Source organism: Falco punctatus (assembly GCF_963210335.1).
Source record: "Falco punctatus genome assembly, chromosome: 12".
Lineage (NCBI taxonomy): Eukaryota > Metazoa > Chordata > Aves > Falconiformes > Falconidae > Falco > Falco punctatus.
The window spans coordinates 30,353,484-30,377,496 of record NC_137592.1 but is presented as its reverse complement, the minus strand read 5'-3'; the positions used below and the strand labels follow the sequence as shown (position 1 = coordinate 30,377,496).

At 57.0% G+C, this 24,013-nt stretch overlaps 4 protein-coding genes across 6 annotated transcripts; all 4 read left to right on the top strand.

The window, feature by feature from the left end:
* Positions 1 to 1,469: 1,469 nt before the first annotated feature.
* On the top strand, positions 1,470 to 9,526 carry LOC308071828 (ribosome-binding protein 1-like). Its single transcript, XM_080407845.1, has 7 exons — positions 1,470 to 2,031; positions 5,218 to 5,616; positions 6,165 to 6,313; positions 6,538 to 6,660; positions 6,844 to 6,996; positions 7,326 to 7,444; positions 8,235 to 9,526. Exons 2-7 carry the CDS (start codon positions 5,238 to 5,240, stop codon positions 8,665 to 8,667), a joined length of 1,356 nt encoding a protein of 451 aa, XP_080263971.1. The 5' UTR covers positions 1,470 to 2,031; positions 5,218 to 5,237; the 3' UTR covers positions 8,668 to 9,526.
* LOC308071831 (uncharacterized protein) lies at positions 2,363 to 4,174 on the top strand. The gene is made up of 2 exons (XM_080407848.1): positions 2,363 to 3,024; positions 3,089 to 4,174. Exons 1-2 carry the CDS (start codon positions 2,659 to 2,661, stop codon positions 3,629 to 3,631), a joined length of 909 nt encoding a protein of 302 aa, XP_080263974.1. The 5' UTR covers positions 2,363 to 2,658; the 3' UTR covers positions 3,632 to 4,174.
* A 3,860-nt stretch (positions 9,527 to 13,386) lies between the features above and the next one.
* On the top strand, positions 13,387 to 16,860 carry LOC308071829 (uncharacterized protein). 3 transcript variants are annotated; one of them, XR_013931322.1, is made up of 2 exons: positions 13,387 to 15,362; positions 15,426 to 16,860. XR_013931322.1 is itself a non-coding variant. In XM_080407846.1 (2 exons), exons 1-2 carry the CDS (start codon positions 14,965 to 14,967, stop codon positions 15,966 to 15,968), a joined length of 909 nt encoding a protein of 302 aa, XP_080263972.1. In that variant the 5' UTR covers positions 13,387 to 14,964; the 3' UTR covers positions 15,969 to 16,510. The 3 variants fall into 3 exon arrangements, 1 of the variants encoding a protein (XP_080263972.1); XR_013931323.1 differs by having other exon boundaries at positions 13,387 to 15,394; XM_080407846.1 differs by having other exon boundaries at positions 13,387 to 15,330; positions 15,426 to 16,510.
* Positions 16,861 to 17,614: 754 nt separating this feature from the next.
* On the top strand, positions 17,615 to 20,067 carry LOC308072077 (ribosome-binding protein 1-like). Its single transcript, XM_080408425.1, has 5 exons — positions 17,615 to 17,954; positions 18,503 to 18,651; positions 18,876 to 18,998; positions 19,182 to 19,334; positions 19,664 to 20,067. The coding sequence occupies exons 1-5, from the start codon at positions 17,627 to 17,629 to the stop codon at positions 19,784 to 19,786; spliced, it is 876 nt and encodes a 291-aa protein (XP_080264551.1). The 5' UTR covers positions 17,615 to 17,626; the 3' UTR covers positions 19,787 to 20,067.
* Positions 20,068 to 24,013: the final 3,946 nt, after the last annotated feature.

Below are 24,013 nucleotides of genomic sequence, written 5' to 3'. Positions count from 1 at the left end.
AGGCTTCTCATCCCTCAAAAGATCCCTGGGACTAAGGCACTTTGGAGGCGAGTCCCTGATGCGAGCGAGGGCTTTCCCGTTGTGCAAACTGCACTCCTACCTTCCAGGTCTGACATCCTTCCCCCTTTGCAGGGTTTCTCCTGCTCCCTTTCCTAACCGAGGGAGGAAATCCCAGGCAGAAGGCCCCCACGGCGTCACCTGGGCTGGCTGTCTCTTGGAAGATGCCTGCAGTCTGGAGGCGCGTCATCAGGTGGATCTGGGGCTGGGAGTTCCCGTGGTTTGTCAGGCAGCACCAGTCCCGCTGTGTCACCACATTTCCTTCTCAACCTGCACTTTGGACAGAGACCAGTCCTGCAGACACCTCGGCAAGGACGAGCCCTTGATGAGGACGACGACGAGCCGCTTTTGGGTGAGCTCAGAGCTGACTGAAACACAGGCGAAAAGCCCCAGCACAAACCAGGCCGCTTTGCTTTTCTCAAAAGTCACAAAGCTTCGCTCCGGTGGATCTCTTTGCATCGGAAACCCTTGTGCTCCCAGCGCGGTGACCCGCACGGGCGCCAAGTCAGAGCAGTCCGTCACCGCCTGCCTCTGAATTCAAGGTTTGAACCGCGCAGCGTGGCCAGAGAGGGCACGTGCTGCGTGAGGTCATGGACCACCATTTCCCTGGCCCTGCGGCTAAGCCAGCGCAGCCTGCTGCTGTGCCGGGAGCGGCGGGGACAGTGCCGCTTCTGTCTCGCAGAAGCATCTGACCCGCTAGTAAGTGCGTATGAGAGAAACGAAGGTAGTTCTAAATTCAACTATGCCAACAAAAAGCCGTTTTTATAGAATCCCTCAGGCTGAAAGGGAACTCAAGGCACTTCACAACAAGAACACTGACCCTCTAGAACGAGTGAACCTTTAACTCTTGTTTCCTGCACCGCCAGTTTACAAGAGTGGATTAGGACGATTTCTCCAGAAAAGTCTGTCTATTTTATCGCTATTTCACTTCAGAATTAGCCTTTATAAGTACTGCTCTGCAACTGCAAGCACGAAGAATTTAACCCAGTTTTTGTGCCAACAGGTCGTTTTAGCCTAACTTTCACTAGAGGTTTTCACTTTTGTATTTAATGGTTACAGGGGAAACGGGTTCTGAGCTTGGCAATTTGACCAGGAGCCTCCAAAAGACTGACTGAATTTTGCTTTTTACAGTTTAGAAAATTAAGAGCAGGAACCAGATTGTTCTCACCCCACCCACCCACCCACCGCCCTTTCGTCCCGTGATACACTGACACGTTGCAGCACTGGACCAACAATTTTGGGAGACCTTTAGTGTTAATCCATCGGGGACAGTGTTGGGCTGCTGGGCAACCAATGCAAATATTAATACACCAAGAGAAATCCTTAGATGTGATTTATTGAGGGTCATTTGTACATACGAGCTACATCTCCAAAACCTACTCTACCAGACAGCTTCCCTGCAGTTAGTGAAACCCTTGCCTGCAATGGTTGCTTTACATGACTGATCTATTGAAACATGGAATGCCTGTAGAGTTGTGGCACTCCATGGCATCTAGACGGGACTTGCTTCAAGAGCTACGACCAGGGAGCCTCCTGGCTTCTCAGCCATGCAAGCTCGGTCAGGTCCTCTGGCCCATTTGCTTGGCATTCATGCTTTCTGCCTAAAAAAAAAAGAGGCAAAACGCACAATAATGCGGCATTCCAACATGCTAGTAATCGATCAAACACACTTGGCAGTAACATTAGAAGAGGCAATCGGGTCACCCAAGCAGGTAAGTCCTGCCTTAGCTTAGGCATTTGGATGGTTTTCCCTGACGGGTGTCAGAGGAGACATCTGGCTACACGCCAAGTAGCAATGTAGAAACACCAGGGAGAACGTTTTCACTACATGCGTGCTCAGACCGTCCCCTTGTCACCGCAGGCTCTCTCAGGAGCGGATCTCTCCTTTCTAGGGCTACCCTGGATACGGCGGGTGAGGAGGCTACACGCAAGCAGGCTCCGATGGCTGACTCTGCTCCCGCTGGCTCTGGAGAGGTGGGTGAAAGAATCAGAGTGAGAATCTGGGCTGTAGAGACCAGAAAGGCCTTGCTGCTCCAAGGAACCACCAATGCATTCTTTTCTTGGAGGGCGGGGAGCCCAACCCAAGCCTGTCTGATGCGGAGAGAAGCTGCATTTTGTCAGGAGTTCTTTCTTTAACTTCCGCATGTGCAGCACAGCCTCCCTGGGTAGTTCCAGTCCACCGGCCAGCTGTCCTGTGAAGGCTGGCACTGCTGCACAACGGTGCTGTCTGCCTTGCAGGCTGCAAGATTGTGGCCCAGTGCAGCAGGAGGAAGCGAGGTGGGGGCAGCGCTCTCTGGCTACAAGCCAGGCCGGCTTAGCATGACATTTCTGAATGCTGCAGCAAGGTGTTGACTCCTTGGTTAGCGGGGTCTGACAGGCTGACTAGAACTTTGCTTCTCCACGTGGAGACGCAGTGCCTTTTCAAATGAGTAATCACAACCACACCTCTAAATCAAGCGCATTGTTAATTACTACCATTGCACAGTATGTTTGAGATCGGGTCTTTCAAGAGACACAGGGCTGAACGTCCTCTGCCACAGCAGCAGCTCTGGAAGGAATCTAACGGTTTCCAGCCTGTGTGGTGCAGATGTGCTGCTCTGCATGGCACAGCTATGGTGTCACAGACATGGCAAAACCTGCTCTTGTCCTGAGCACAGTTCTACTGCCTCCAAAATTCAGTCACACCTTGTAGGTTTTAGCCAGGGCTCATCTGAGCTCCGTCACAGGGCATTTCACTTGCGAAGTTCTCATCTCTCACTAGCATCTCAAAAGAAACCCCAACCAAAACCCAAAGCCCAAACCAGCATCCAGCTGCTTTGGGAGGTGGCGGGAGCAGCTGGTGGGGTTGGAGGGCGTTTGCCATCAGTCGGCGATGCCCTTGCCCTAAGCTGGAGCTGCAAATTTTGGCCTAAGTCTGCCACGGTGGCAGCGCGAGGTCAGGAGTTCTACTGGTGGTGGCAGTGTGAGGTCAGCAGCTCTGTTGGCGGTGGCAACAGGAGGTCAGGAGTTCTACTGGTGGTGGCAGTGTGAGGTCAGCAGCTCTGTTGGCGATGGCATTGTGAGGTCAGCAGCTCTGTTGGTACCGGCACATTGGGGTTGCCAGGTGAGGAATGCAGGGCGCTCAGTTCCGCCCCGGAACAGCTCCGGGGAGCATTGGTCTGGCCCTAAAGCCAGCAGAAGGACGTGGGTACATGTTCTCTGGACCCTCGCTTCTATTTCCTGCCAGGAAGAGGAAAAGCAGCCCTTTTCACCCTGCAGGTTAGGAATAATCCCTCTGTCCCGATGGGGACCATCCCAAAGTGATGCTGCGTTGTCAGGAGGGAGGGAGCTGGCACCAGCTGTGCTGGGATGGAGCCGGCTGAGGCCGTTGAAATCGAAACGGCCTGGGTGGACCTGGGGTAGCGATGCCTGTAGTATCAGCTGGGATCTCGAGCGGTGCCCTGGGGTAGGAAGGTGGCCCTGCCGGGGGAGGCTGGTTCCAGCTGGCGTTGGCAGCGTGCCCGCCTGCCAGCTCTCTGCTGCTTCGGCTGGGGTGCTTGGAGAGGCGGGCAGGGAGAGCTGGGCTGCTGGTTGAAACATCCCTCAACCCCCCCCCTGGGGGCTGCAGGTGACATTTTCCTTGCACTGTGTCCCCCTGGCTGCACCGGTGCGGATTCGGCTGGGAGTGAGTTCGCCGCTGTCGGCTGTTAGAAAGGGAAAGGCTCTGAGGTCTCTCCCTGCGAGCACCGAGGTTTTGAAAAGATGCTGATCTCCTTAGTTATAGCCTTAATTTTGCCTCCTCCCTTTGCAGCCCCTCCCTCCTTCCTCAACCTGCAGCCTCTTCAAGAGGAAATTTGAAAATGTTTTCAGTTAGGCGCGGGGTGGGAACTTCTGATAGCCGAGGGCTTGATGCGTTGGTCACGAGAAAGCGCAGCCTGGCACCTCCTGGGGAGTGCCCCTGCGCAGATGAACTGCCTGACTGCAGCATCTGGGGGGTTGTGAGCCACGTGGAGGTGATGCCCCCACGGGGGAAACGCGCGAGCGGGACAGCGGGGAAGAGCCTGGCTTCCAGACTCGGGACGGGGTTCGGTTAGCGGTTAAGAAGAGTGCAGGCAGCAGCATCTTCCTCCGCGTGGGGCTGCACCGCGCCTGCCCGGTCTCAGACCAGGCAGTACGGTCTCCGTTGCTGCTCCGTGTGTTATGGGTGGAGAACCTGAGCGTGGAGAGGAGGGTGGGAAGGACCCTGTGCCCGGTTTGCCCGCCAGTTAATGGCAGAGGTGGAAAGAGAAGTGCCACATCCAGCACTCCCTTTGCAAGTCTCGTTTCTTCCTGCGGGCATCTGCCGGGGAGATGAGACGGTTAATGACCACGCTTTGCTTTGCTTTGGCTTGAACTTAGGCCTTTTCTTGGTGTTTGCATCTCAAGGAGCTGGTAGCATCTTGGTTCTCTGTGTGCTGTCTGTAGCATCATTGCTGGGCTGGTTCTCGTCACTGGCAGCTGGGAGCAGCGACCCAGTGGGATGCGGTCACCGCGCATCCTCCCTGCCAGGCTGGGCAGAGGCCAGCAGTGCCGCAGGGCGCGGGTGGCAAAGGGAGGCGGCCAAGGCTGTTGCAAAGCTGGGGAAAGCTCTCCCGTGCATGCTTTCCCCTTCCAGGGGGGTGTTTTATTCCAAAGCTGAGACCCTGGATGCACTTCCACCTGCGCCTGGGTGCAGAGAAAAGGCCAGATGCCCCAGCGAGAGCCCAGGTCTTGGCCAAACTGCACCAGGCAGTCTGAAAACGGGCTCTCTTACTGCCGCAGGGCTGCAGGTATTGCCCAAGGTCATGCAAAAGCGTCCCATTGGACATGTCATGGGCACTGTGCTCATGAATGTCTCTGATTGCACCCCTGCTTTTTTCTTCCCCCTCTTTGGTTCTTCTGGAGATTGCTGCAGCCAGCGCAAGCGGTCCCTGCGGTGCGGATGGAGCACCGTGCGCTGTGCTGCGCTGCGCAGGAGCACAAACCTGGGGTGGGGGGTGGGGTGTCGTCAGGTTGCCCTCACCAGAGGTATGTGAATCCTGAGCACTTTTTGGAGCGTGGTGCCATTTGGAAACACAGATGGACATAGGAGACTCGCTGCTCACAGAGAGGCTGTTGCACCTCCTTGTTGTCCCCACTAACTGTTGTTCTGGTGTCCTGCAGGCACAGAATAATAAGGCACGATGGATGTCTATGACCCTCCGACACTGGATGTTGTAGTCTGTGGAGGTTTGATGGTGGTATTGGCCATTGGGATCTTCCTGTTCTCCTTCCTGGAGAAGGTCCTCCTTCCTTCTGAGGAAGCCTTGGCCAAGCAAGGCAAATACAATAAGACCACCCAGCAGAAGGAAAAAGAGAAAAAGCAGAAAGAGGAAGCTGTTGAGAAAAAAGGAAAGGAAAAGGAAGAGAAACCAAATGGAAAGATCGCAGAGCAGCACCAAAGTGCTCCAGCTGTCAGCTCCGTCACCATCAAGATACCAAATGTTCTTCCAACCCATGAGGAGCAGAAGCCTAATGGACCTGTCAAGAAGGCAGCTGCATCCAAGAAGAAACGCGAGCCAGGTAAGGCCAAGTTCCTCTGCGTATTTCCCCGTCGAGTAAGCCGGCAGAGGGATCGGAGAAGGGCTGGAGTCATCTCGTTCCCTTAGCAAAGAAAGAGCTGGAACGAACCTGCCTAGTGAAAGGCAGGAGACGACCTTGCTGCTCTGCGCCACCGGCACCGCTGCGTGGAGCGACGTCCCCCAGCGAGGCTGTGTCACGATGGAGTCCAGCTTCTGATGCCCACCATGTCTCTGCTCCCTGGCATTAGCAAAGCGTGCCCAGCTCCGGCTGGAAACGCTCAGTGTGATGGAGGGCGGTGGCAGGGCGGCAGGAGCAGTAGCAGAGCCAGGCAGAGGTGGCAGCTGGCTCAGGGAACGCTTGTCTGTGGTGAGCGCCGTCCCCAGCGCTCGTCACATTGCTTTCAGTTAGAGAGGTATCAAACTTGGCTGTGGACATCTGGGCGGTTGCTGGCGTGAAATGGCAGTTACGGGGTTGAAGTCAACTGAGGTGATGCTACTCAGCCCTGCCGTTGGCTCGAGCGCTCCCAACCCCTCCTCTCTCCTCCCCAGCACCTGCGGACTCGGATGGGCCCCTCTACCTGCCCTACAAGACGCTTGTGTCCACAGTCAGCAGCACGGTGTTCAGCGAGGGGGAGGCCCAGCGGCTCATGGAGATCCTGAGGGAGAAAGCGGGCATCGTCCAGGACACCTGGCACACGGTAGGGCTGCCAGCACCGCCGTGGCCGCCAGGGCTGGGCCGAGCCTCGGGGGGTGCGCAGGGGTGAAGGCAGCCCGTTTTCGGGCAGGCTGTCCCCCGAGGGTCAGCCTTAGAGACGGGAGCTGAATTTTCCCTGGAGCAGAGGGCAGGACCCTGTGCGTGTGGGGGGGAGGGGTTGGATCGGTCGGTGGCGGTCCCCGCTGATGTGCCACCCTGTGCCGGCAGGCCATGCAGAAGGGTGGCCCGGTCGCTGTCCTGAAACGCCGGCTGGAGGAGAAGGAGAAGCAGCTCGCCACTGAGCAGGAGGCTGCAGCCGCTGCCAGAAACAAGAGGCGGGAGCTGAGCAAGGTAAGTGCCGCGCAGCCCTCCCGGCACCCCTGGCACGGGCCCTGCCCCTCACGGCATGGGGGCACCTCCGAAGGAGTTACACTTTTTAAAGCCTTCTGAGCTCGGAGGCCATTTGTTTCAAGTCCCCTTAAAGTAGGGAAATTCCTACGCTGAGGACTGACCGGGTGGCTTCTCTCCTCGAAGGAGCTGGTGGCCGAGCGGGCTAAGGTGATGGCTGTGGAGGGCAAGCTGAAGGGGCAGCTGCTGGCCCGCGAGCAGGAGATGGCAGCGGTGCAGGCACGCATGCAGGCCAGCTACCAGGACCATGTCCAGAAAACGCAGGAGCTCCAGGACAAGGTGAGCCCCACACGCTGCTCTGTTGCCGGTGTCTGACGGCTGGCCTTCGGTGGCAGGTGCCTGGTCTTTTGGAGAAGACCGAGGTGGACGAGGGGACCAGAGCCTCAGGGAGGGGCGAGAGCCCCGCAGTGCTCCTGAGCCGTGGTGCTCAAGCTAGAAGAGGGATGTGGGAGCATCCTCATGGGATGCGGCAGCCCCGGGGCTCTCAGCATCAGCAGACACCTCGCTGTGGCTTCCTTGCCAGTCCCTCTTGCTCATGGGGTGGGCTTCTCAGGAGAGAGCAGAGGGACCGGCGGTGGCGGCATTAACCCCTGTTGGGCTCTCCCTAGATCCGGACCCTGCAGGAGCAGCTGGAGAACAGACCCAACACGCAGCTGGCTCGCCTGCAGCAGGAGAACTCCATGCTGAGGGATGCCCTCTACCAGACCAGCAGCTGGATGGAGAGCAAGTAAGACTGGGGCGGGGGGCAGAGCCTGGGGCCGCCCTCTGGCAAGCCCTGGGGGTGGCTGTCCATCAGGCTTGGCCACCCGCTTTCTGGAGGGTGCTTCTACAGGCACCCCAGCTAGCTGGAGGTAGAGGAGGGAGTGAGGAAGAGATTGCCAAATGGCTTTTGGGGGCCTGGCAGGGGAAACGAGGATGTTTTTCCCAAGTGGAAGGGCAGGGGAAACCCTCTCTGCTTTGGGGTCACCTGTGCCGATGCCAGCGGAGGGGGGCAGAGGGGACCAGAAGGCGCTGCAGCATTGCTCCCCACTTCGGGGAGCTTGTGCTCACCAGCTTCAGAAGAAACGTAGCTGGCTCCTTGATGGGAGCGGTGCTGCAGAGAACCGAGACCTGCCTGGTGCATACAGAACAAACAGGAGCTAGGGAGAAGAATTTCACGCTCCTTTCTATAGAAGGTCTGAAATGGCTGGTGATTAACAGCGCCCAACTAATTACAGAGCAGACTCCAGCTGCCTAGAGTGCTTTCTCCTGTGTCTGGGAACACAGATCCTTGCGACTTCTCCTTCATGAGAAAGGAATGTCTCCTGTGATGGAAACGCAGCTTTTGAAAAGTGATGTGCCAGCTCTCTGCACCCCATCCCTGAAGGACCAGGCGTGTCCCAGAAACAGGCGAACGCCACCGCTGAGATGTTTCAAGCCCTGCTACCAGGCCCACAGGAGGATGTGTTCCCCCTGGGTAACGCCAGGGATGCTTGACTGGCCTGCGGGCTGGAATAACGCTGCTTCTCTTGGTGCAGGCACAACCCTGAGCTGGCCAGGTTGCGGGAGGAGTACGCCAAGCTGACGAACAAGCTGTCTGAGAAGTCAAAGGTGCTGCAGCAAGAGGAGCGGCAGAGGAAGAGCCTGGAGCTCAAAGCGGCAGCCTTGCAGAAGGAGGTGGAGCAGCTGCAGGTCAGGCAAGCGCCTGCAAACCTGCTCCCCTCAGAGAGATGGGGCGGGTGGCTGAATTGTGTGGGATCCGTGGGGCTGGCCATGGGGAGAGCTCGGGGGGAGATGAGCGTCCGCATTTGGAAAGCGAGCTGCCTGGCGGACCTCTTCATTGCCTGCTGCCCCCTGTCAGTTTGTCACATGCAACGAGCTCTATTGCGCATCCCCGGCAAAGCCCAGGGGGCACGCTGCCCTGGTGGGAGCCGTTCTCGCTCACCCGTGAAGCTCACCAGCCGGCTGTGAGGGTGGGGGTAAGCCTAGATGCTGCACCCTGATGGGTGGTGGCCTCAGGTGAGAGAGGAAGCCCAGTGGCCCCTGCCAGCAGGTGCTCACGAGGACGTGGGTGCTCCCTCTCGACTCTGAAGCCCTTGGTGCACGAGGTAGAGCTTGTGGCCTGTTTGTTGTCACCGGGGGGTGCCTGGATTTGGGGTTTTAGGGGTGTTTAAAGGACACCTCCCAGGTAGGGCCTCTGAGCACGCCGCTGGAGCAGTGGCGCATCGCTGGCTTGTGGCCACCGAGGCGGCTCAGTGCAGACCTGAGGTGACCCGAGATGTTCTGGAGGGGGGAAGGTCACCAGAGGGCCAAGGGAGGCTCAGGCAGATGCCTTCTTTTGACTCCTATGTAGGAAAAACTGGTAAAAAATATAACAAGGGACCTGGACCAGGAAACAACCAAACTTCGGGACCTACTGAAGGTTACCCAGGACCAATTGGCCAGAGGGGGAGAAACAATAAAGAAGTGAAAGAACAGCTTCAGGAAATGGTCCTTGTGGTGGCCACAGCCATCCCTCCCCTTGGTGCTGGCGGAGGCAGGGGGAAGCGCGTGTCAGGCAGTGGTTGAAAACCAGAGACAAGGTGGCACTTGCTGCCAGAAACCATCTGGGTGGCTTTTGGGAAGCTCGGGGAGCATAGGAGATGGTGGTCATGGTTCTCCCTGCTCAAAAGGCAGGACCTGGCCCACCTGTGAAATGCTTTGATGCTTGAGCTGCCACGAGGATAAGGTTGAGACCCAGCTGAGTAACCCACCTCTGTTTTCCTTCTCCAGGGGGAAGAGGAAGGTTTGAAGAAAGGGACTTCAGCCTGACCAGTCTATGAGCTGGACCTTACCGCTCCTAAAAATAAAAACATATACTGACTTTACTGTAGGTAAAAGTTACAAGCCAGTAGGGGCCTAAACCCTAGGTTTGAAACTAGGTTGAGTAACATTTTTATTATTACATATTATATACTTTTTATTGGAAAATAAAATTGCAGAAAACCCCAACCAGTAAACACTGCAGGCATATGTTTGTAAGAAAATCTTCATAGTGTTTTGTACAACCAACAGTTTGTTCCCCAGGGAGACGCTCCGGCCACGTCGGGGCAGGCAGAACCCACGCATGTGTGAAAAGGGAAGACTGTGCTTGTACATCAACTGCTGCAATTATTTATTTTTATTTTTTCTATATTTTTCTTTTTTGTTGTTGTTTGTTGGAGTGAAAGAAGTGTGAAAGTGCGAGCCACCGGGAAGGAAGCCTCTCTTTGATGGGTGGCTTTTGTGTATTTCTGGGTGTCGGTGCAATTACAATGACGTAGTGAAAAGAGCTTATCCTTGCTTCATTTTCCCGGTTATTATTTGTTAATTTTTATTAAGTTTGCAAGCCAGCCAGGTGGTTGGGGTCACTGAAGAAGGCCCCTGCTGTGGCCGGGAGCAGATCCTTTATTCCCCGCCTTGCTCGCTGTGCTGCAAACAGCCATACCTTCTGTTTTTTCCTCCAAGACACACAAAGGAGAGAACCCTTCCCTTCCAGCCACGTGTGTTTTCACGCTGGCGGTGCACCCCGCGGTCCCCTGCCATGGGGTCAGGCTGAGCGTGGGGACAGGGCAGAGCAGCGTGAGCGTGGGGACAGGGCACAGCAGCACAGCCACGCCAGCCCGGCGCAGGCTGCTCCTGCTCGCTTAAGCCGCAGCGCACCCCTGTAATTCTGACCCTGCGGGTGCTGCGTGGTGGTGGTCCTTGGGCACTGCCGGGCTCTCCAGCCTTCTCTCTCCCCTTCTTGTGGCTTTTTTTTTTTTTTTTTTTTAATTTTTCCTTTTTTTTTTATTTGAAGTTGGTTTCTTAGGGAATGGCAGAGACCACGTCGCAGCTCGGTGCCTGTCTCCTCACAATAAAGCTGCTGAGCCCAGCGCTGACATCAGCGTCATTTGAGGAGCTGGTGGGGAGAAAAGGCCCCCAAAGGGCTTGGTACCTCCTGGGTGTGTGAAGAACCAAGGCCAGGAAGGGGGATGAAGGCCAGACGCGCCTCCGTTTTGCTCCCAGAGAAGTCAGCGTGTGCTCAGCCTCTATATCAGACACAGCAGAGACTCCACGCAGGCAGGACTGGGTAGACACGTGTCCTGTCCCCCCAGCACTGCAGCTTTCTGGGTCATGATGGAGAAGGGATGTGCAAGTCACACTTGGGCTGTGGGGTCTTTGATCAGGCAAGAAGATGGGGTCCTGCTGAATTCAGGCTGAGGGAATGGCAAGCCGAGAGCCCCCCACGCAGCCCCCCACTGCCCCCCAGACCTGCCTCCCACCCTTGTCCAGAGGCACCGAGCTAGCTGGGGCTTCGCTGACTGAGCAAGGGCTGCCGCCCCCAGAAGCCGGGGCACCCATCAGTGCTGAGCTCGTCAATGCTCATTGCAGAAATGGGCTGAGCACCTTTGGAGGGTCACGCTGAGCCGCGAGAAGGACCGCCCCCGCCTCCCCAGATCCGGTGGGTGGCTCGGTGACACCCCTCCATCACTGCCTGCAGTGCCTCTCAGGATGGGAGGTGATGGAGCGCCGCACCTGGCCAGAGGGCTGTGTGTCCCCGGGAGGTGGTGGCCCCAGCCCCTGGCGCGGCAGCTGAGACCCCACGCACTCACTACAAGCCCTGCTGCCGCTGCGCCCCCCAGCCCTGTTGTACGTGCATAGGCTGCATACCCGACAAGTACCCCGGGCTCTGGCAGGTCCATCTCCCCGCGCCGGAGGGACAAACCCGGTGAGCAGAGCTTCTCCCCGCAGCCACCATTAGCCTTCAGTTTCTCTTCCTGGGCTTTGCGGCGCATGGGAAGGACCTCATGAACCAAGGACGGCCAGTGACAGCACTGTCATGTCTGCAGCATGCCTGGCCTGATACCTTTTGCCTTTGAGATCCTCAAAAAGTCAGGGAACGCCTGGATTTTACCAGGATTGCAAACCGGGCTGGAGCAAGCTGTCGAGCGTAGCGGGGTGGCCACCACCCTCGGAGAGCCCCCGGTAGCGAGAGCCCCCCAGCAGCAGGTGCAGCAAAGTGATGCGATCTTTCCGCTTTTCAGCTTTCTCTTTTTTGCTTTTGCAGCAGCGATTCCCTTGATTGTGAGCTCTTGTGCAAAACAGGGCAGATGATACCCAGGCGTTAACACAGAAGCAGTAACAAAGCCCCCAAACCAGCCAATGCAAGGAGGGCAGCCAGTGTCCCAAGCACACTAAGGGCTCTGATGATGCTCCAGAGACTGTGTGAGAGCAGATTTGGTGTCCCCAGCATGGGGGGACATTGTTGCCCTTCCAGGACACGTCGCCGAGCTGGCTCTTTTAGGAGGAAAGATGGGCAGATTCTTGCTAAGCAAAGCTGAAAAACCTCACATCTCTTTGGGGAAAGAGGTTCAGCTTAATTTTCCACACCTGAAGTGGTCCTGCTGGGATTTTTTTCTTCCCCCGGCACCTTGGTGGAAGGGGAAGTCCACCCTGAGGGGGCAGGGAAAGCCAAGCCTTGCCCACCAGCACAGGGCTGAGCACTGGCCAGCCCCTGCTCTCCTGGGAGCCCGTGGCGTTTTGCAACATGCCTGCTTTGCTGGGGGCACTCGCGCTGTCGGCCGGGCACCTGTCAGCCTGTGACACCTCAGGCTTCTCATCCCTCAAAAGATCCCTGGGACTAAGGCACTTTGGAGGCGAGTCCCTGATGCGAGCGAGGGCTTTCCCGTTGTGCAAACTGCACTCCTACCTTCCAGGTCTGACATCCTTCCCCCTTTGCAGGGTTTCTCCTGCTCCCTTTCCTAACCGAGGGAGGAAATCCCAGGCAGAAGGCCCCCACGGCGTCACCTGGGCTGGCTGTCTCTTGGAAGATGCCTGCAGTCTGGAGGCGCGTCATCAGGTGGATCTGGGGCTGGGAGTTCCCGTGGTTTGTCAGGCAGCACCAGTCCCGCTGTGTCACCACATTTCCTTCTCAACCTGCACTTTGGACAGAGATCAGTCCTGCAGACACCTCGGCAAGGACGAGCCCTTGATGAGGACGACGACGAGCCGCTTTTGGGTGAGCTCAGAGCTGACTGAAACACAGGCGAAAAGCCCCAGCACAAACCAGGCCGCTTTGCTTTTCTCAAAAGTCACAAAGCTTCGCTCCGGTGGATCTCTTTGCATCGGAAACCCTTGTGCTCCCAGCGCGGTGACCCGCACGGGCGCCAAGTCAGAGCAGTCCGTCACCGCCTGCCTCTGAATTCAAGGTTTGAACCGCGCAGCGTGGCCAGAGAGGGCACGTGCTGCGTGAGGTCATGGACCACCATTTCCCTGGCCCTGCGGCTAAGCCAGCGCAGCCTGCTGCTGTGCCGGGAGCGGCGGGGACAGTGCCGCTTCTGTCTCGCAGAAGCATCTGACCCGCTAGTAAGTGCGTATGAGAGAAACGAAGGTAGTTCTAAATTCAACTATGCCAACAAAAAGCCGTTTTTATAGAATCCCTCAGGCTGAAAGGGAACTCAAGGCACTTCACAACAAGAACACTGACCCTCTAGAACGAGTGAACCTTTAACTCTTGTTTCCTGCACCGCCAGTTTACAAGAGTGGATTAGGACGATTTCTCCAGAAAAGTCTGTCTATTTTATCGCTATTTCACTTCAGAATTAGCCTTTATAAGTACTGCTCTGCAACTGCAAGCACGAAGAATTTAACCCAGTTTTTGTGCCAACAGGTCGTTTTAGCCTAACTTTCACTAGAGGTTTTCACTTTTGTATTTAATGGTTACAGGGGAAACGGGTTCTGAGCTTGGCAATTTGACCAGGAGCCTCCAAAAGACTGACTGAATTTTGCTTTTTACAGTTTAGAAAATTAAGAGCAGGAACCAGATTGTTCTCACCCCACCCACCCACCCACCGCCCTTTCGTCCCGTGATACACTGACACGTTGCAGCACTGGACCAACAATTTTGGGAGACCTTTAGTGTTAATCCATCGGGGACAGTGTTGGGCTGCTGGGCAACCAATGCAAATATTAATACACCAAGAGAAATCCTTAGATGTGATTTATTGAGGGTCATTTGTACATACGAGCTACATCTCCAAAACCTACTCTACCAGACAGCTTCCCTACAGTTAGTGAAACCCTTGCCTGCAATGGTTGCTTTACATGACTGATCTATTGAAACATGGAATGCCTGTAGAGTTGTGGCACTCCATGGCATCTAGACGGGACTTGCTTCAAGAGCTACGACCAGGGAGCCTCCTGGCTTCTCAGCCATGCAAGCTCGGTCAGGTCCTCTGGCCCATTTGCTTGGCATTCATGCTTTCTGCCTAAAAAAAAAAGAGGCAAAACGCACAATAATGCGGCATTCCAACATGCTAGTAATCGATCAAACACACTTGGCAGTAACATTAGAAGAGGCAATCGGGTCACCCAAGCAGGTAAGTCCTGCCTTAGCTTAGGCATTTGGATGGTTTTCCCTGACGGGTGTCAGAGGAGACATCTGGCTACACGCCAAGTAGCAATGTAGAAACACCAGGGAGAACGTTTTCACTACATGCGTGCTCAGACCGTCCCCTTGTCACCGCAGGCTCTCTCAGGAGCGGATCTCTCCTTTCTAGGGCTACCCTGGATACGGCGGGTGAGGAGGCTACACGCAAGCAGGCTCCGATGGCTGACTCTGCTCCCGCTGGCTCTGGAGAGGTGGGTGAAAGAATCAGAGTGAGAATCTGGGCTGTAGAGACCAGAAAGGCTTTGCTGCTCCAAGGAACCACCAATGCATTCTTTTCTTGGAGGGCGGGGAGCCCAACCCAAGCCTGTCTGATGCGGAGAGAAGCTGCATTTTGTCAGGAGTTCTTTCTTTAACTTCCGCATGTGCAGCACAGCCTCCCTGGGTAGTTCCAGTCCACCGGCCAGCTGTCCTGTGAAGGCTGGCACTGCTGCACAACGATGCTGTCTGCCTTGCAGGCTGCAAGATTGTGGCCCAGTGCAGCAGGAGGAAGCGAGGTGGGGGCAGCGCTCTCTGGCTACAAGCCAGGCCGGCTTAGCGTGACATTTCTGAATGCTGCAGCAAGGTGTTGACTCCTTGGTTAGCGGGGTCTGACAGGCTGACTAGAACTTTGCTTCTCCACGTGGAGACGCAGTGCCTTTTCAAATGAGTAATCACAACCACACCTCTAAATCAAGCGCATTGTTAATTACTACCATTGCACAGTATGTTTGAGATCGGGTCTTTCAAGAGACACAGGGCTGAACGTCCTCTGCCACAGCAGCAGCTCTGGAAGGAATCTAACGGTTTCCAGCCTGTGTGGTGCAGATGTGCTGCTCTGCATGGCACAGCTATGGTGTCACAGACATGGCAAAACCTGCTCTTGTCCTGAGCACAGTTCTACTGCCTCCAAAATTCAGTCACACCTTGTAGGTTTTAGCCAGGGCTCATCTGAGCTCCGTCACAGGGCATTTCACTTGCGAAGTTCTCATCTCTCACTAGCATCTCAAAAGAAACCCCAACCAAAACCCAAAGCCCAAACCAGCATCCAGCTGCTTTGGGAGGTGGCGGGAGCAGCTGGTGGGGTTGGAGGGCGTTTGCCATCAGTCGGCGATGCCCTTGCCCTAAGCTGGAGCTGCAAATTTTGGCCTAAGTCTGCCACGGTGGCAGCGCGAGGTCAGGAGTTCTACTGGTGGTGGCAGTGTGAGGTCAGCAGCTCTGTTGGCGGTGGCAACAGGAGGTCAGGAGCTCTGTTGGCGGTGGCAACAGGAGGTCAGGGTTCTACTGGTGGTGGCAGTGTGAGGTCAGCAGCTCTGTTGGCGATGGCATTGTGAGGTCAGCAGCTCTGTTGGTACCGGCACATTGGGGTTGCCAGGTGAGGAATGCAGGGCGCTCAGTTCCGCCCCGGAACAGCTCCGGGGAGCATTGGTCTGGCCCTAAAGCCAGCAGAAGGACGTGGGTACATGTTCTCTGGACCCTCGCTTCTATTTCCTGCCAGGAAGAGGAAAAGCAGCCCTTTTCACCCTGCAGGTTAGGAATAATCCCTCTGTCCCGATGGGGACCATCCCAAAGTGATGCTGCGTTGTCAGGAGGGAGGGAGCTGGCACCAGCTGTGCTGGGATGGAGCCGGCTGAGGCCGTTGAAATCGAAACGGCCTGGGTGGACCTGGGGTAGCGATGCCTGTAGTATCAGCTGGGATCTCGAGCGGTGCCCTGGGGTAGGAAGGTGGCCCTGCCGGGGGAGGCTGGTTCCAGCTGGCGTTGGCAGCGTGCCCGCCTGCCAGCTCTCTGCTGCTTCGGCTGGGGTGCTTGGAGAGGCGGGCAGGGAGAGCTGGGCTGCTGGTTGAAACATCCCTCAACCCCCCCCCTGGGGGCTGCAGGTGACATTTTCCTTGCACTGTGTCCCCCTGGCTGCACCGGTGCGGATTCGGCTGGGAGTGAGTTCGCCGCTGTCGGCTGTTAGAAAGGGAAAGGCTCTGAGGTCTCTCCCTGCGAGCACCGAGGTTTTGAAAAGATGCTGATCTCCTTAGTTATAGCCTTAATTTTGCCTCCTCCCTTTGCAGCCCCTCCCTCCTTCCTCAACCTGCAGCCTCTTCAAGAGGAAATTTGAAAATGTTTTCAGTTAGGCGCGGGGTGGGAACTTCTGATAGCCGAGGGCTTGATGCGTTGGTCACGAGAAAGCGCAGCCTGGCACCTCCTGGGGAGTGCCCCTGCGCAGATGAACTGCCTGACTGCAGCATCTGGGGGGTTGTGAGCCACGTGGAGGTGATGCCCCCACGGGGGAAACGCGCGAGCGGGACAGCGGGGAAGAGCCTGGCTTCCAGACTCGGGACGGGGTTCGGTTAGCGGTTAAGAAGAGTGCAGGCAGCAGCATCTTCCTCCGCGTGGGGCTGCACCGCGCCTGCCCGGTCTCAGACCAGGCAGTACGGTCTCCGTTGCTGCTCCGTGTGTTATGGGTGGAGAACCTGAGCGTGGAGAGGAGGGTGGGAAAGGACCCTGTGCCCGGTTTGCCCGCCAGTTAATGGCAGAGGTGGAAAGAGAAGTGCCACATCCAGCACTCCCTTTGCAAGTCTCGTTTCTTCCTGCGGGCATCTGCCGGGGAGATGAGACGGTTAATGACCACGCTTTGCTTTGCTTTGGCTTGAACTTAGGCCTTTTCTTGGTGTTTGCATCTCAAGGAGCTGGTAGCATCTTGGTTCTCTGTGTGCTGTCTGTAGCATCATTGCTGGGCTGGTTCTCGTCACTGGCAGCTGGGAGCAGCGACCCAGTGGGATGCAGTCACCGCGCATCCTCCCTGCCAGGCTGGGCAGAGGCCAGCAGTGCCGCAGGGCGCGGGTGGCAAAGGGAGGCGGCCAAGGCTGTTGCAAAGCTGGGGAAAGCTCTCCCGTGAATGCTTTCCCCTTCCAGGGGGGTGTTTTATTCCAAAGCTGAGACCCTGGATGCACTTCCACCTGCGCCTGGGTGCAGAGAAAAGGCCAGATGCCCCAGCAAGAGCCCAGGTCTTGGCCAAACTGCACCAGGCAGTCTGAAAACGGGCTCTCTTACTGCCGCAGGGCTGCAGGTATTGCCCAAGGTCATGCAAAAGCGTCCCATTGGACATGTCATGGGCACTGTGCTCATGAATGTCTCTGATTGCACCCCTGCTTTTTTCTTCCCCCTCTTTGGTTCTTCTGGAGATTGCTGCAGCCAGCGCAAGCGGTCCCTGCGGTGCGGATGGAGCACCGTGCGCTGTGCTGCGCTGCGCAGGAGCACAAACCTGGGGTGCGGGGTGGGGTGTCGTCAGGTTGCCCTCACCAGAGGTATGTGAATCCTGAGCACTTTTTGGAGCGTGGTACCATTTGAAAACACAGATGGACATAGGAGACTCGCTGCTCACAGAGAGGCTGTTGCACCTCCTTGTTGTCCCCACTAACTGTTGTTCTGGTGTCCTGCAGGCACAGAATAATAAGGCACGATGGATGTCTATGACCCTCCGACACTGGATGATGTAGTCTGTGGAGGTTTGATGGTGGTATTGGCCATTGGGATCTTCCTGTTCTCCTTCCTGGAGAAGGTCCTCCTTCCTTCTGAGGAAGCCTTGGCCAAGCAAGGCAAATACAATAAGACCACCCAGCAGAAGGAAAAAGAGAAAAAGCAGAAAGAGGAAGCTGTTGAGAAAAAAGGAAAGGAAAAGGAAGAGAAACCAAATGGAAAGATCGCAGAGCAGCACCAAAGTGCTCCAGCTGTCAGCTCCGTCACCATCAAGATACCAAATGTTCTTCCAACCCATGAGGAGCAGAAGCCTAATGGACCTGTCAAGAAGGCAGCTGCATCCAAGAAGAAACGCGAGCCAGGTAAGGCCAAGTTCCTCTGCGTATTTCCCCGTCGAGTAAGCCGGCAGAGGGATCGGAGAAGGGCTGGAGTCATCTCGTTCCCTTAGCAAAGAAAGAGCTGGAACGAACCTGCCTAGTGAAAGGCAGGAGACGACCTTGCTGCTCTGCGCCACCGGCACCGCTGCGTGGAGCGACGTCCCCCAGCGAGGCTGTGTCACGATGGAGTCCAGCTTCTGATGCCCACCATGTCTCTGCTCCCTGGCATTAGCAAAGCGTGCCCAGCTCCGGCTGGAAACGCTCAGTGTGATGGAGGGCGGTGGCAGGGCGGCAGGAGCAGTAGCAGAGCCAGGCAGAGGTGGCAGCTGGCTCAGGGAACGCTTGTCTGTGGTGAGCGCCGTCCCCAGCGCTCGTCACATTGCTTTCAGTTAGAGAGGTATCAAACTTGGCTGTGGACATCTGGGCGGTTGCTGGCGTGAAATGGCAGTTACGGGGTTGAAGTCAACTGAGGTGATGCTACTCAGCCCTGCCGTTGGCTCGAGCGCTCCCAACCCCTCCTCTCTCCTCCCCAGCACCTGCGGACTCGGATGGGCCCCTCTACCTGCCCTACAAGACGCTTGTGTCCACAGTCAGCAGCACGGTGTTCAGCGAGGGGGAGGCCCAGCGGCTCATGGAGATCCTGAGGGAGAAAGCGGGCATCGTCCAGGACACCTGGCACACGGTAGGGCTGCCAGCACCGCCGTGGCCGCCAGGGCTGGGCCGAGCCTCGGGGGGTGCGCAGGGGTGAAGGCAGCCCGTTTTCGGGCAGGCTGTCCCCCGAGGGTCAGCCTTAGAGACGGGAGCTGAATTTTCCCTGGAGCAGAGGGCAGGACCCTGTGCGTGTGGGGGGGAGGGGTTGGATCGGTCGGTGGCGGTCCCCGCTGATGTGCCACCCTGTGCCGGCAGGCCATGCAGAAGGGTGGCCCGGTCGCTGTCCTGAAACGCCGGCTGGAGGAGAAGGAGAAGCAGCTCGCCACTGAGCAGGAGGCTGCAGCCGCTGCCAGAAACAAGAGGCGGGAGCTGAGCAAGGTAAGTGCCGCGCAGCCCTCCCGGCACCCCTGGCACGGGCCCTGCCCCTCACGGCATGGGGGCACCTCCGAAGGAGTTACACTTTTTAAAGCCTTCTGAGCTCGGAGGCCATTTGTTTCAAGTCCCCTTAAAGTAGGGAAATTCCTACGCTGAGGACTGACCGGGTGGCTTCTCTCCTCGAAGGAGCTGGTGGCCGAGCGGGCTAAGGTGATGGCTGTGGAGGGCAAGCTGAAGGGGCAGCTGCTGGCCCGCGAGCAGGAGATGGCAGCGGTGCAGGCACGCATGCAGGCCAGCTACCAGGACCATGTCCAGAAAACGCAGGAGCTCCAGGACAAGGTGAGCCCCACACGCTGCTCTGTTGCCGGTGTCTGACGGCTGGCCTTCGGTGGCAGGTGCCTGGTCTTTTGGAGAAGACCGAGGTGGACGAGGGGACCAGAGCCTCAGGGAGGGGCGAGAGCCCCGCAGTGCTCCTGAGCCGTGGTGCTCAAGCTAGAAGAGGGATGTGGGAGCATCCTCATGGGATGCGGCAGCCCCGGGGCTCTCAGCATCAGCAGACACCTCGCTGTGGCTTCCTTGCCAGTCCCTCTTGCTCATGGGGTGGGCTTCTCAGGAGAGAGCAGAGGGACCGGCGGTGGCGGCATTAACCCCTGTTGGGCTCTCCCTAGATCCGGACCCTGCAGGAGCAGCTGGAGAACAGACCCAACACGCAGCTGGCTCGCCTGCAGCAGGAGAACTCCATGCTGAGGGATGCCCTCTACCAGACCAGCAGCTGGATGGAGAGCAAGTAAGACTGGGGCGGGGGGCAGAGCCTGGGGCCGCCCTCTGGCAAGCCCTGGGGGTGGCTGTCCATCAGGCTTGGCCACCCGCTTTCTGGAGGGTGCTTCTACAGGCACCCCAGCTAGCTGGAGGTAGAGGAGGGAGTGAGGAAGAGATTGCCAAATGGCTTTTGGGGGCCTGGCAGGGGAAACGAGGATGTTTTTCCCAAGTGGAAGGGCAGGGGAAACCCTCTCTGCTTTGGGGTCACCTGTGCCGATGCCAGCGGAGGGGGGCAGAGGGGACCAGAAGGCGCTGCAGCATTGCTCCCCACTTCGGGGAGCTTGTGCTCACCAGCTTCAGAAGAAACGTAGCTGGCTCCTTGATGGGAGCGGTGCTGCAGAGAACCGAGACCTGCCTGGTGCATACAGAACAAACAGGAGCTAGGGAGAAGAATTTCACGCTCCTTTCTATAGAAGGTCTGAAATGGCTGGTGATTAACAGCGCCCAACTAATTACAGAGCAGACTCCAGCTGCCTAGAGTGCTTTCTCCTGTGTCTGGGAACACAGATCCTTGCGACTTCTCCTTCATGAGAAAGGAATGTCTCCTGTGATGGAAACGCAGCTTTTGAAAAGTGATGTGCCAGCTCTCTGCACCCCATCCCTGAAGGACCAGGCGTGTCCCAGAAACAGGCGAACGCCACCGCTGAGATGTTTCAAGCCCTGCTACCAGGCCCACAGGAGGATGTGTTCCCCCTGGGTAACGCCAGGGATGCTTGACTGGCCTGCGGGCTGGAATAACGCTGCTTCTCTTGGTGCAGGCACAACCCTGAGCTGGCCAGGTTGCGGGAGGAGTACGCCAAGCTGACGAACAAGCTGTCTGAGAAGTCAAAGGTGCTGCAGCAAGAGGAGCGGCAGAGGAAGAGCCTGGAGCTCAAAGCGGCAGCCTTGCAGAAGGAGGTGGAGCAGCTGCAGGTCAGGCAAGCGCCTGCAAACCTGCTCCCCTCAGAGAGATGGGGCGGGTGGCTGAATTGTGTGGGATCCGTGGGGCTGGCCATGGGGAGAGCTCGGGGGGAGATGAGCGTCCGCATTTGGAAAGCGAGCTGCCTGGCGGACCTCTTCATTGCCTGCTGCCCCCTGTCAGTTTGTCACATGCAACGAGCTCTATTGCGCATCCCCGGCAAAGCCCAGGGGGCACGCTGCCCTGGTGGGAGCCGTTCTCGCTCACCCGTGAAGCTCACCAGCCGGCTGTGAGGGTGGGGGTAAGCCTAGATGCTGCACCCTGATGGGTGGTGGCCTCAGGTGAGAGAGGAAGCCCAGTGGCCCCTGCCAGCAGGTGCTCACGAGGACGTGGGTGCTCCCTCTCGACTCTGAAGCCCTTGGTGCACGAGGTAGAGCTTGTGGCCTGTTTGTTGTCACCGGGGGGTGCCTGGATTTGGGGTTTTAGGGGTGTTTAAAGGACACCTCCCAGGTAGGGCCTCTGAGCACGCCGCTGGAGCAGTGGCGCATCGCTGGCTTGTGGCCACCGAGGCGGCTCAGTGCAGACCTGAGGTGACCCGAGATGTTCTGGAGGGGGGAAGGTCACCAGAGGGCCAAGGGAGGCTCAGGCAGATGCCTTCTTTTGACTCCTATGTAGGAAAAACTGGTAAAAAATATAACAAGGGACCTGGACCAGGAAACAACCAAACTTCGGGACCTACTGAAGGTTACCCAGGACCAATTGGCCAGAGGGGGAGAAACAATAAAGAAGTGAAAGAACAGCTTCAGGAAATGGTCCTTGTGGTGGCCACAGCCATCCCTCCCCTTGGTGCTGGCGGAGGCAGGGGGAAGCGCGTGTCAGGCAGTGGTTGAAAACCAGAGACAAGGTGGCACTTGCTGCCAGAAACCATCTGGGTGGCTTTTGGGAAGCTCGGGGAGCATAGGAGATGGTGGTCATGGTTCTCCCTGCTCAAAAGGCAGGACCTGGCCCACCTGTGAAATGCTTTGATGCTTGAGCTGCCACGAGGATAAGGTTGAGACCCAGCTGAGTAACCCACCTCTGTTTTCCTTCTCCAGGGGGAAGAGGAAGGTTTGAAGAAAGGGACTTCAGCCTGACCAGTCTATGAGCTGGACCTTACCGCTCCTAAAAATAAAAACATATACTGACTTTACTGTAGGTAAAAGTTACAAGCCAGTAGGGGCCTAAACCCTAGGTTTGAAACTAGGTTGAGTAACATTTTTATTATTACATATTATATACTTTTTATTGGAAAATAAAATTGCAGAAAACCCCAACCAGTAAACACTGCAGGCATATGTTTGTAAGAAAATCTTCATAGTGTTTTGTACAACCAACAGTTTGTTCCCCAGGGAGACGCTCCGGCCACGTCGGGGCAGGCAGAACCCACGCATGTGTGAAAAGGGAAGACTGTGCTTGTACATCAACTGCTGCAATTATTTATTTTTATTTTTTCTATATTTTTCTTTTTTGTTGTTGTTTGTTGGAGTGAAAGAAGTGTGAAAGTGCGAGCCACCGGGAAGGAAGCCTCTCTTTGATGGGTGGCTTTTGTGTATTTCTGGGTGTCGGTGCAATTACAATGACGTAGTGAAAAGAGCTTATCCTTGCTTCATTTTCCCGGTTATTATTTGTTAATTTTTATTAAGTTTGCAAGCCAGCCAGGTGGTTGGGGTCACTGAAGAAGGCCCCTGCTGTGGCCGGGAGCAGATCCTTTATTCCCCGCCTTGCTCGCTGTGCTGCAAACAGCCATACCTTCTGTTTTTTCCTCCAAGACACACAAAGGAGAGAACCCTTCCCTTCCAGCCACGTGTGTTTTCACGCTGGCGGTGCACCCCGCGGTCCCCTGCCATGGGGTCAGGCTGAGCGTGGGGACAGGGCAGAGCAGCGTGAGCGTGGGGACAGGGCACAGCAGCACAGCCACGCCAGCCCGGCGCAGGCTGCTCCTGCTCGCTTAAGCCGCAGCGCACCCCTGTAATTCTGACCCTGCGGGTGCTGCGTGGTGGTGGTCCTTGGGCACTGCCGGGCTCTCCAGCCTTCTCTCTCCCCTTCTTGTGGCTTTTTTTTTTTTTTTTTTTTAATTTTTCCTTTTTTTTTTATTTGAAGTTGGTTTCTTAGGGAATGGCAGAGACCACGTCGCAGCTCGGTGCCTGTCTCCTCACAATAAAGCTGCTGAGCCCAGCGCTGACATCAGCGTCATTTGAGGAGCTGGTGGGGAGAAAAGGCCCCCAAAGGGCTTGGTACCTCCTGGGTGTGTGAAGAACCAAGGCCAGGAAGGGGGATGAAGGCCAGACGCGCCTCCGTTTTGCTCCCAGAGAAGTCAGCGTGTGCTCAGCCTCTATATCAGACACAGCAGAGACTCCACGCAGGCAGGACTGGGTAGACACGTGTCCTGTCCCCCCAGCACTGCAGCTTTCTGGGTCATGATGGAGAAGGGATGTGCAAGTCACACTTGGGCTGTGGGGTCTTTGATCAGGCAAGAAGATGGGGTCCTGCTGAATTCAGGCTGAGGGAATGGCAAGCCGAGAGCCCCCCACGCAGCCCCCCACTGCCCCCCAGACCTGCCTCCCACCCTTGTCCAGAGGCACCGAGCTAGCTGGGGCTTCGCTGACTGAGCAAGGGCTGCCGCCCCCAGAAGCCGGGGCACCCATCAGTGCTGAGCTCGTCAATGCTCATTGCAGAAATGGGCTGAGCACCTTTGGAGGGTCACGCTGAGCCGCGAGAAGGACCGCCCCCGCCTCCCCAGATCCGGTGGGTGGCTCGGTGACACCCCTCCATCACTGCCTGCAGTGCCTCTCAGGATGGGAGGTGATGGAGCGCCGCACCTGGCCAGAGGGCTGTGTGTCCCCGGGAGGTGGTGGCCCCAGCCCCTGGCGCGGCAGCTGAGACCCCACGCACTCACTACAAGCCCTGCTGCCGCTGCGCCCCCCAGCCCTGTTGTACGTGCATAGGCTGCATACCCGACAAGTACCCCGGGCTCTGGCAGGTCCATCTCCCCGCGCCGGAGGGACAAACCCGGTGAGCAGAGCTTCTCCCCGCAGCCACCATTAGCCTTCAGTTTCTCTTCCTGGGCTTTGCGGCGCATGGGAAGGACCTCATGAACCAAGGACGGCCAGTGACAGCACTGTCATGTCTGCAGCATGCCTGGCCTGATACCTTTTGCCTTTGAGATCCTCAAAAAGTCAGGGAACGCCTGGATTTTACCAGGATTGCAAACCGGGCTGGAGCAAGCTGTCGAGCGTAGCGGGGTGGCCACCACCCTCGGAGA

Coding starts and splice junctions, on each gene's coding strand:
- LOC308071831 (XM_080407848.1), top strand. CDS start 2,659: ATGGCACAGCTATGGTGTCACAGACATGGCAAAACCTGCTCTTGTCCT. Junction 3,025..3,088: donor ACTGGTGGTGGCAGTGTGAG/GTCAGCAGCTCT, acceptor TGGCAGTGTGAG/GTCAGCAGCTCTGTTGGCGA.
- LOC308071828 (XM_080407845.1), top strand. CDS start 5,238: ATGGATGTCTATGACCCTCCGACACTGGATGTTGTAGTCTGTGGAGGT. Junction 5,617..6,164: donor CAAGAAGAAACGCGAGCCAG/GTAAGGCCAAGT, acceptor TCTCCTCCCCAG/CACCTGCGGACTCGGATGGG. Junction 6,661..6,843: donor AGAGGCGGGAGCTGAGCAAG/GTAAGTGCCGCG, acceptor CTCTCCTCGAAG/GAGCTGGTGGCCGAGCGGGC.
- LOC308071829 (XM_080407846.1), top strand. CDS start 14,965: ATGGCACAGCTATGGTGTCACAGACATGGCAAAACCTGCTCTTGTCCT. Junction 15,331..15,425: donor ACTGGTGGTGGCAGTGTGAG/GTCAGCAGCTCT, acceptor TGGCAGTGTGAG/GTCAGCAGCTCTGTTGGCGA.
- LOC308072077 (XM_080408425.1), top strand. CDS start 17,627: ATGGTGGTATTGGCCATTGGGATCTTCCTGTTCTCCTTCCTGGAGAAG. Junction 18,999..19,181: donor AGAGGCGGGAGCTGAGCAAG/GTAAGTGCCGCG, acceptor CTCTCCTCGAAG/GAGCTGGTGGCCGAGCGGGC. Junction 19,335..19,663: donor CGCAGGAGCTCCAGGACAAG/GTGAGCCCCACA, acceptor GGCTCTCCCTAG/ATCCGGACCCTGCAGGAGCA.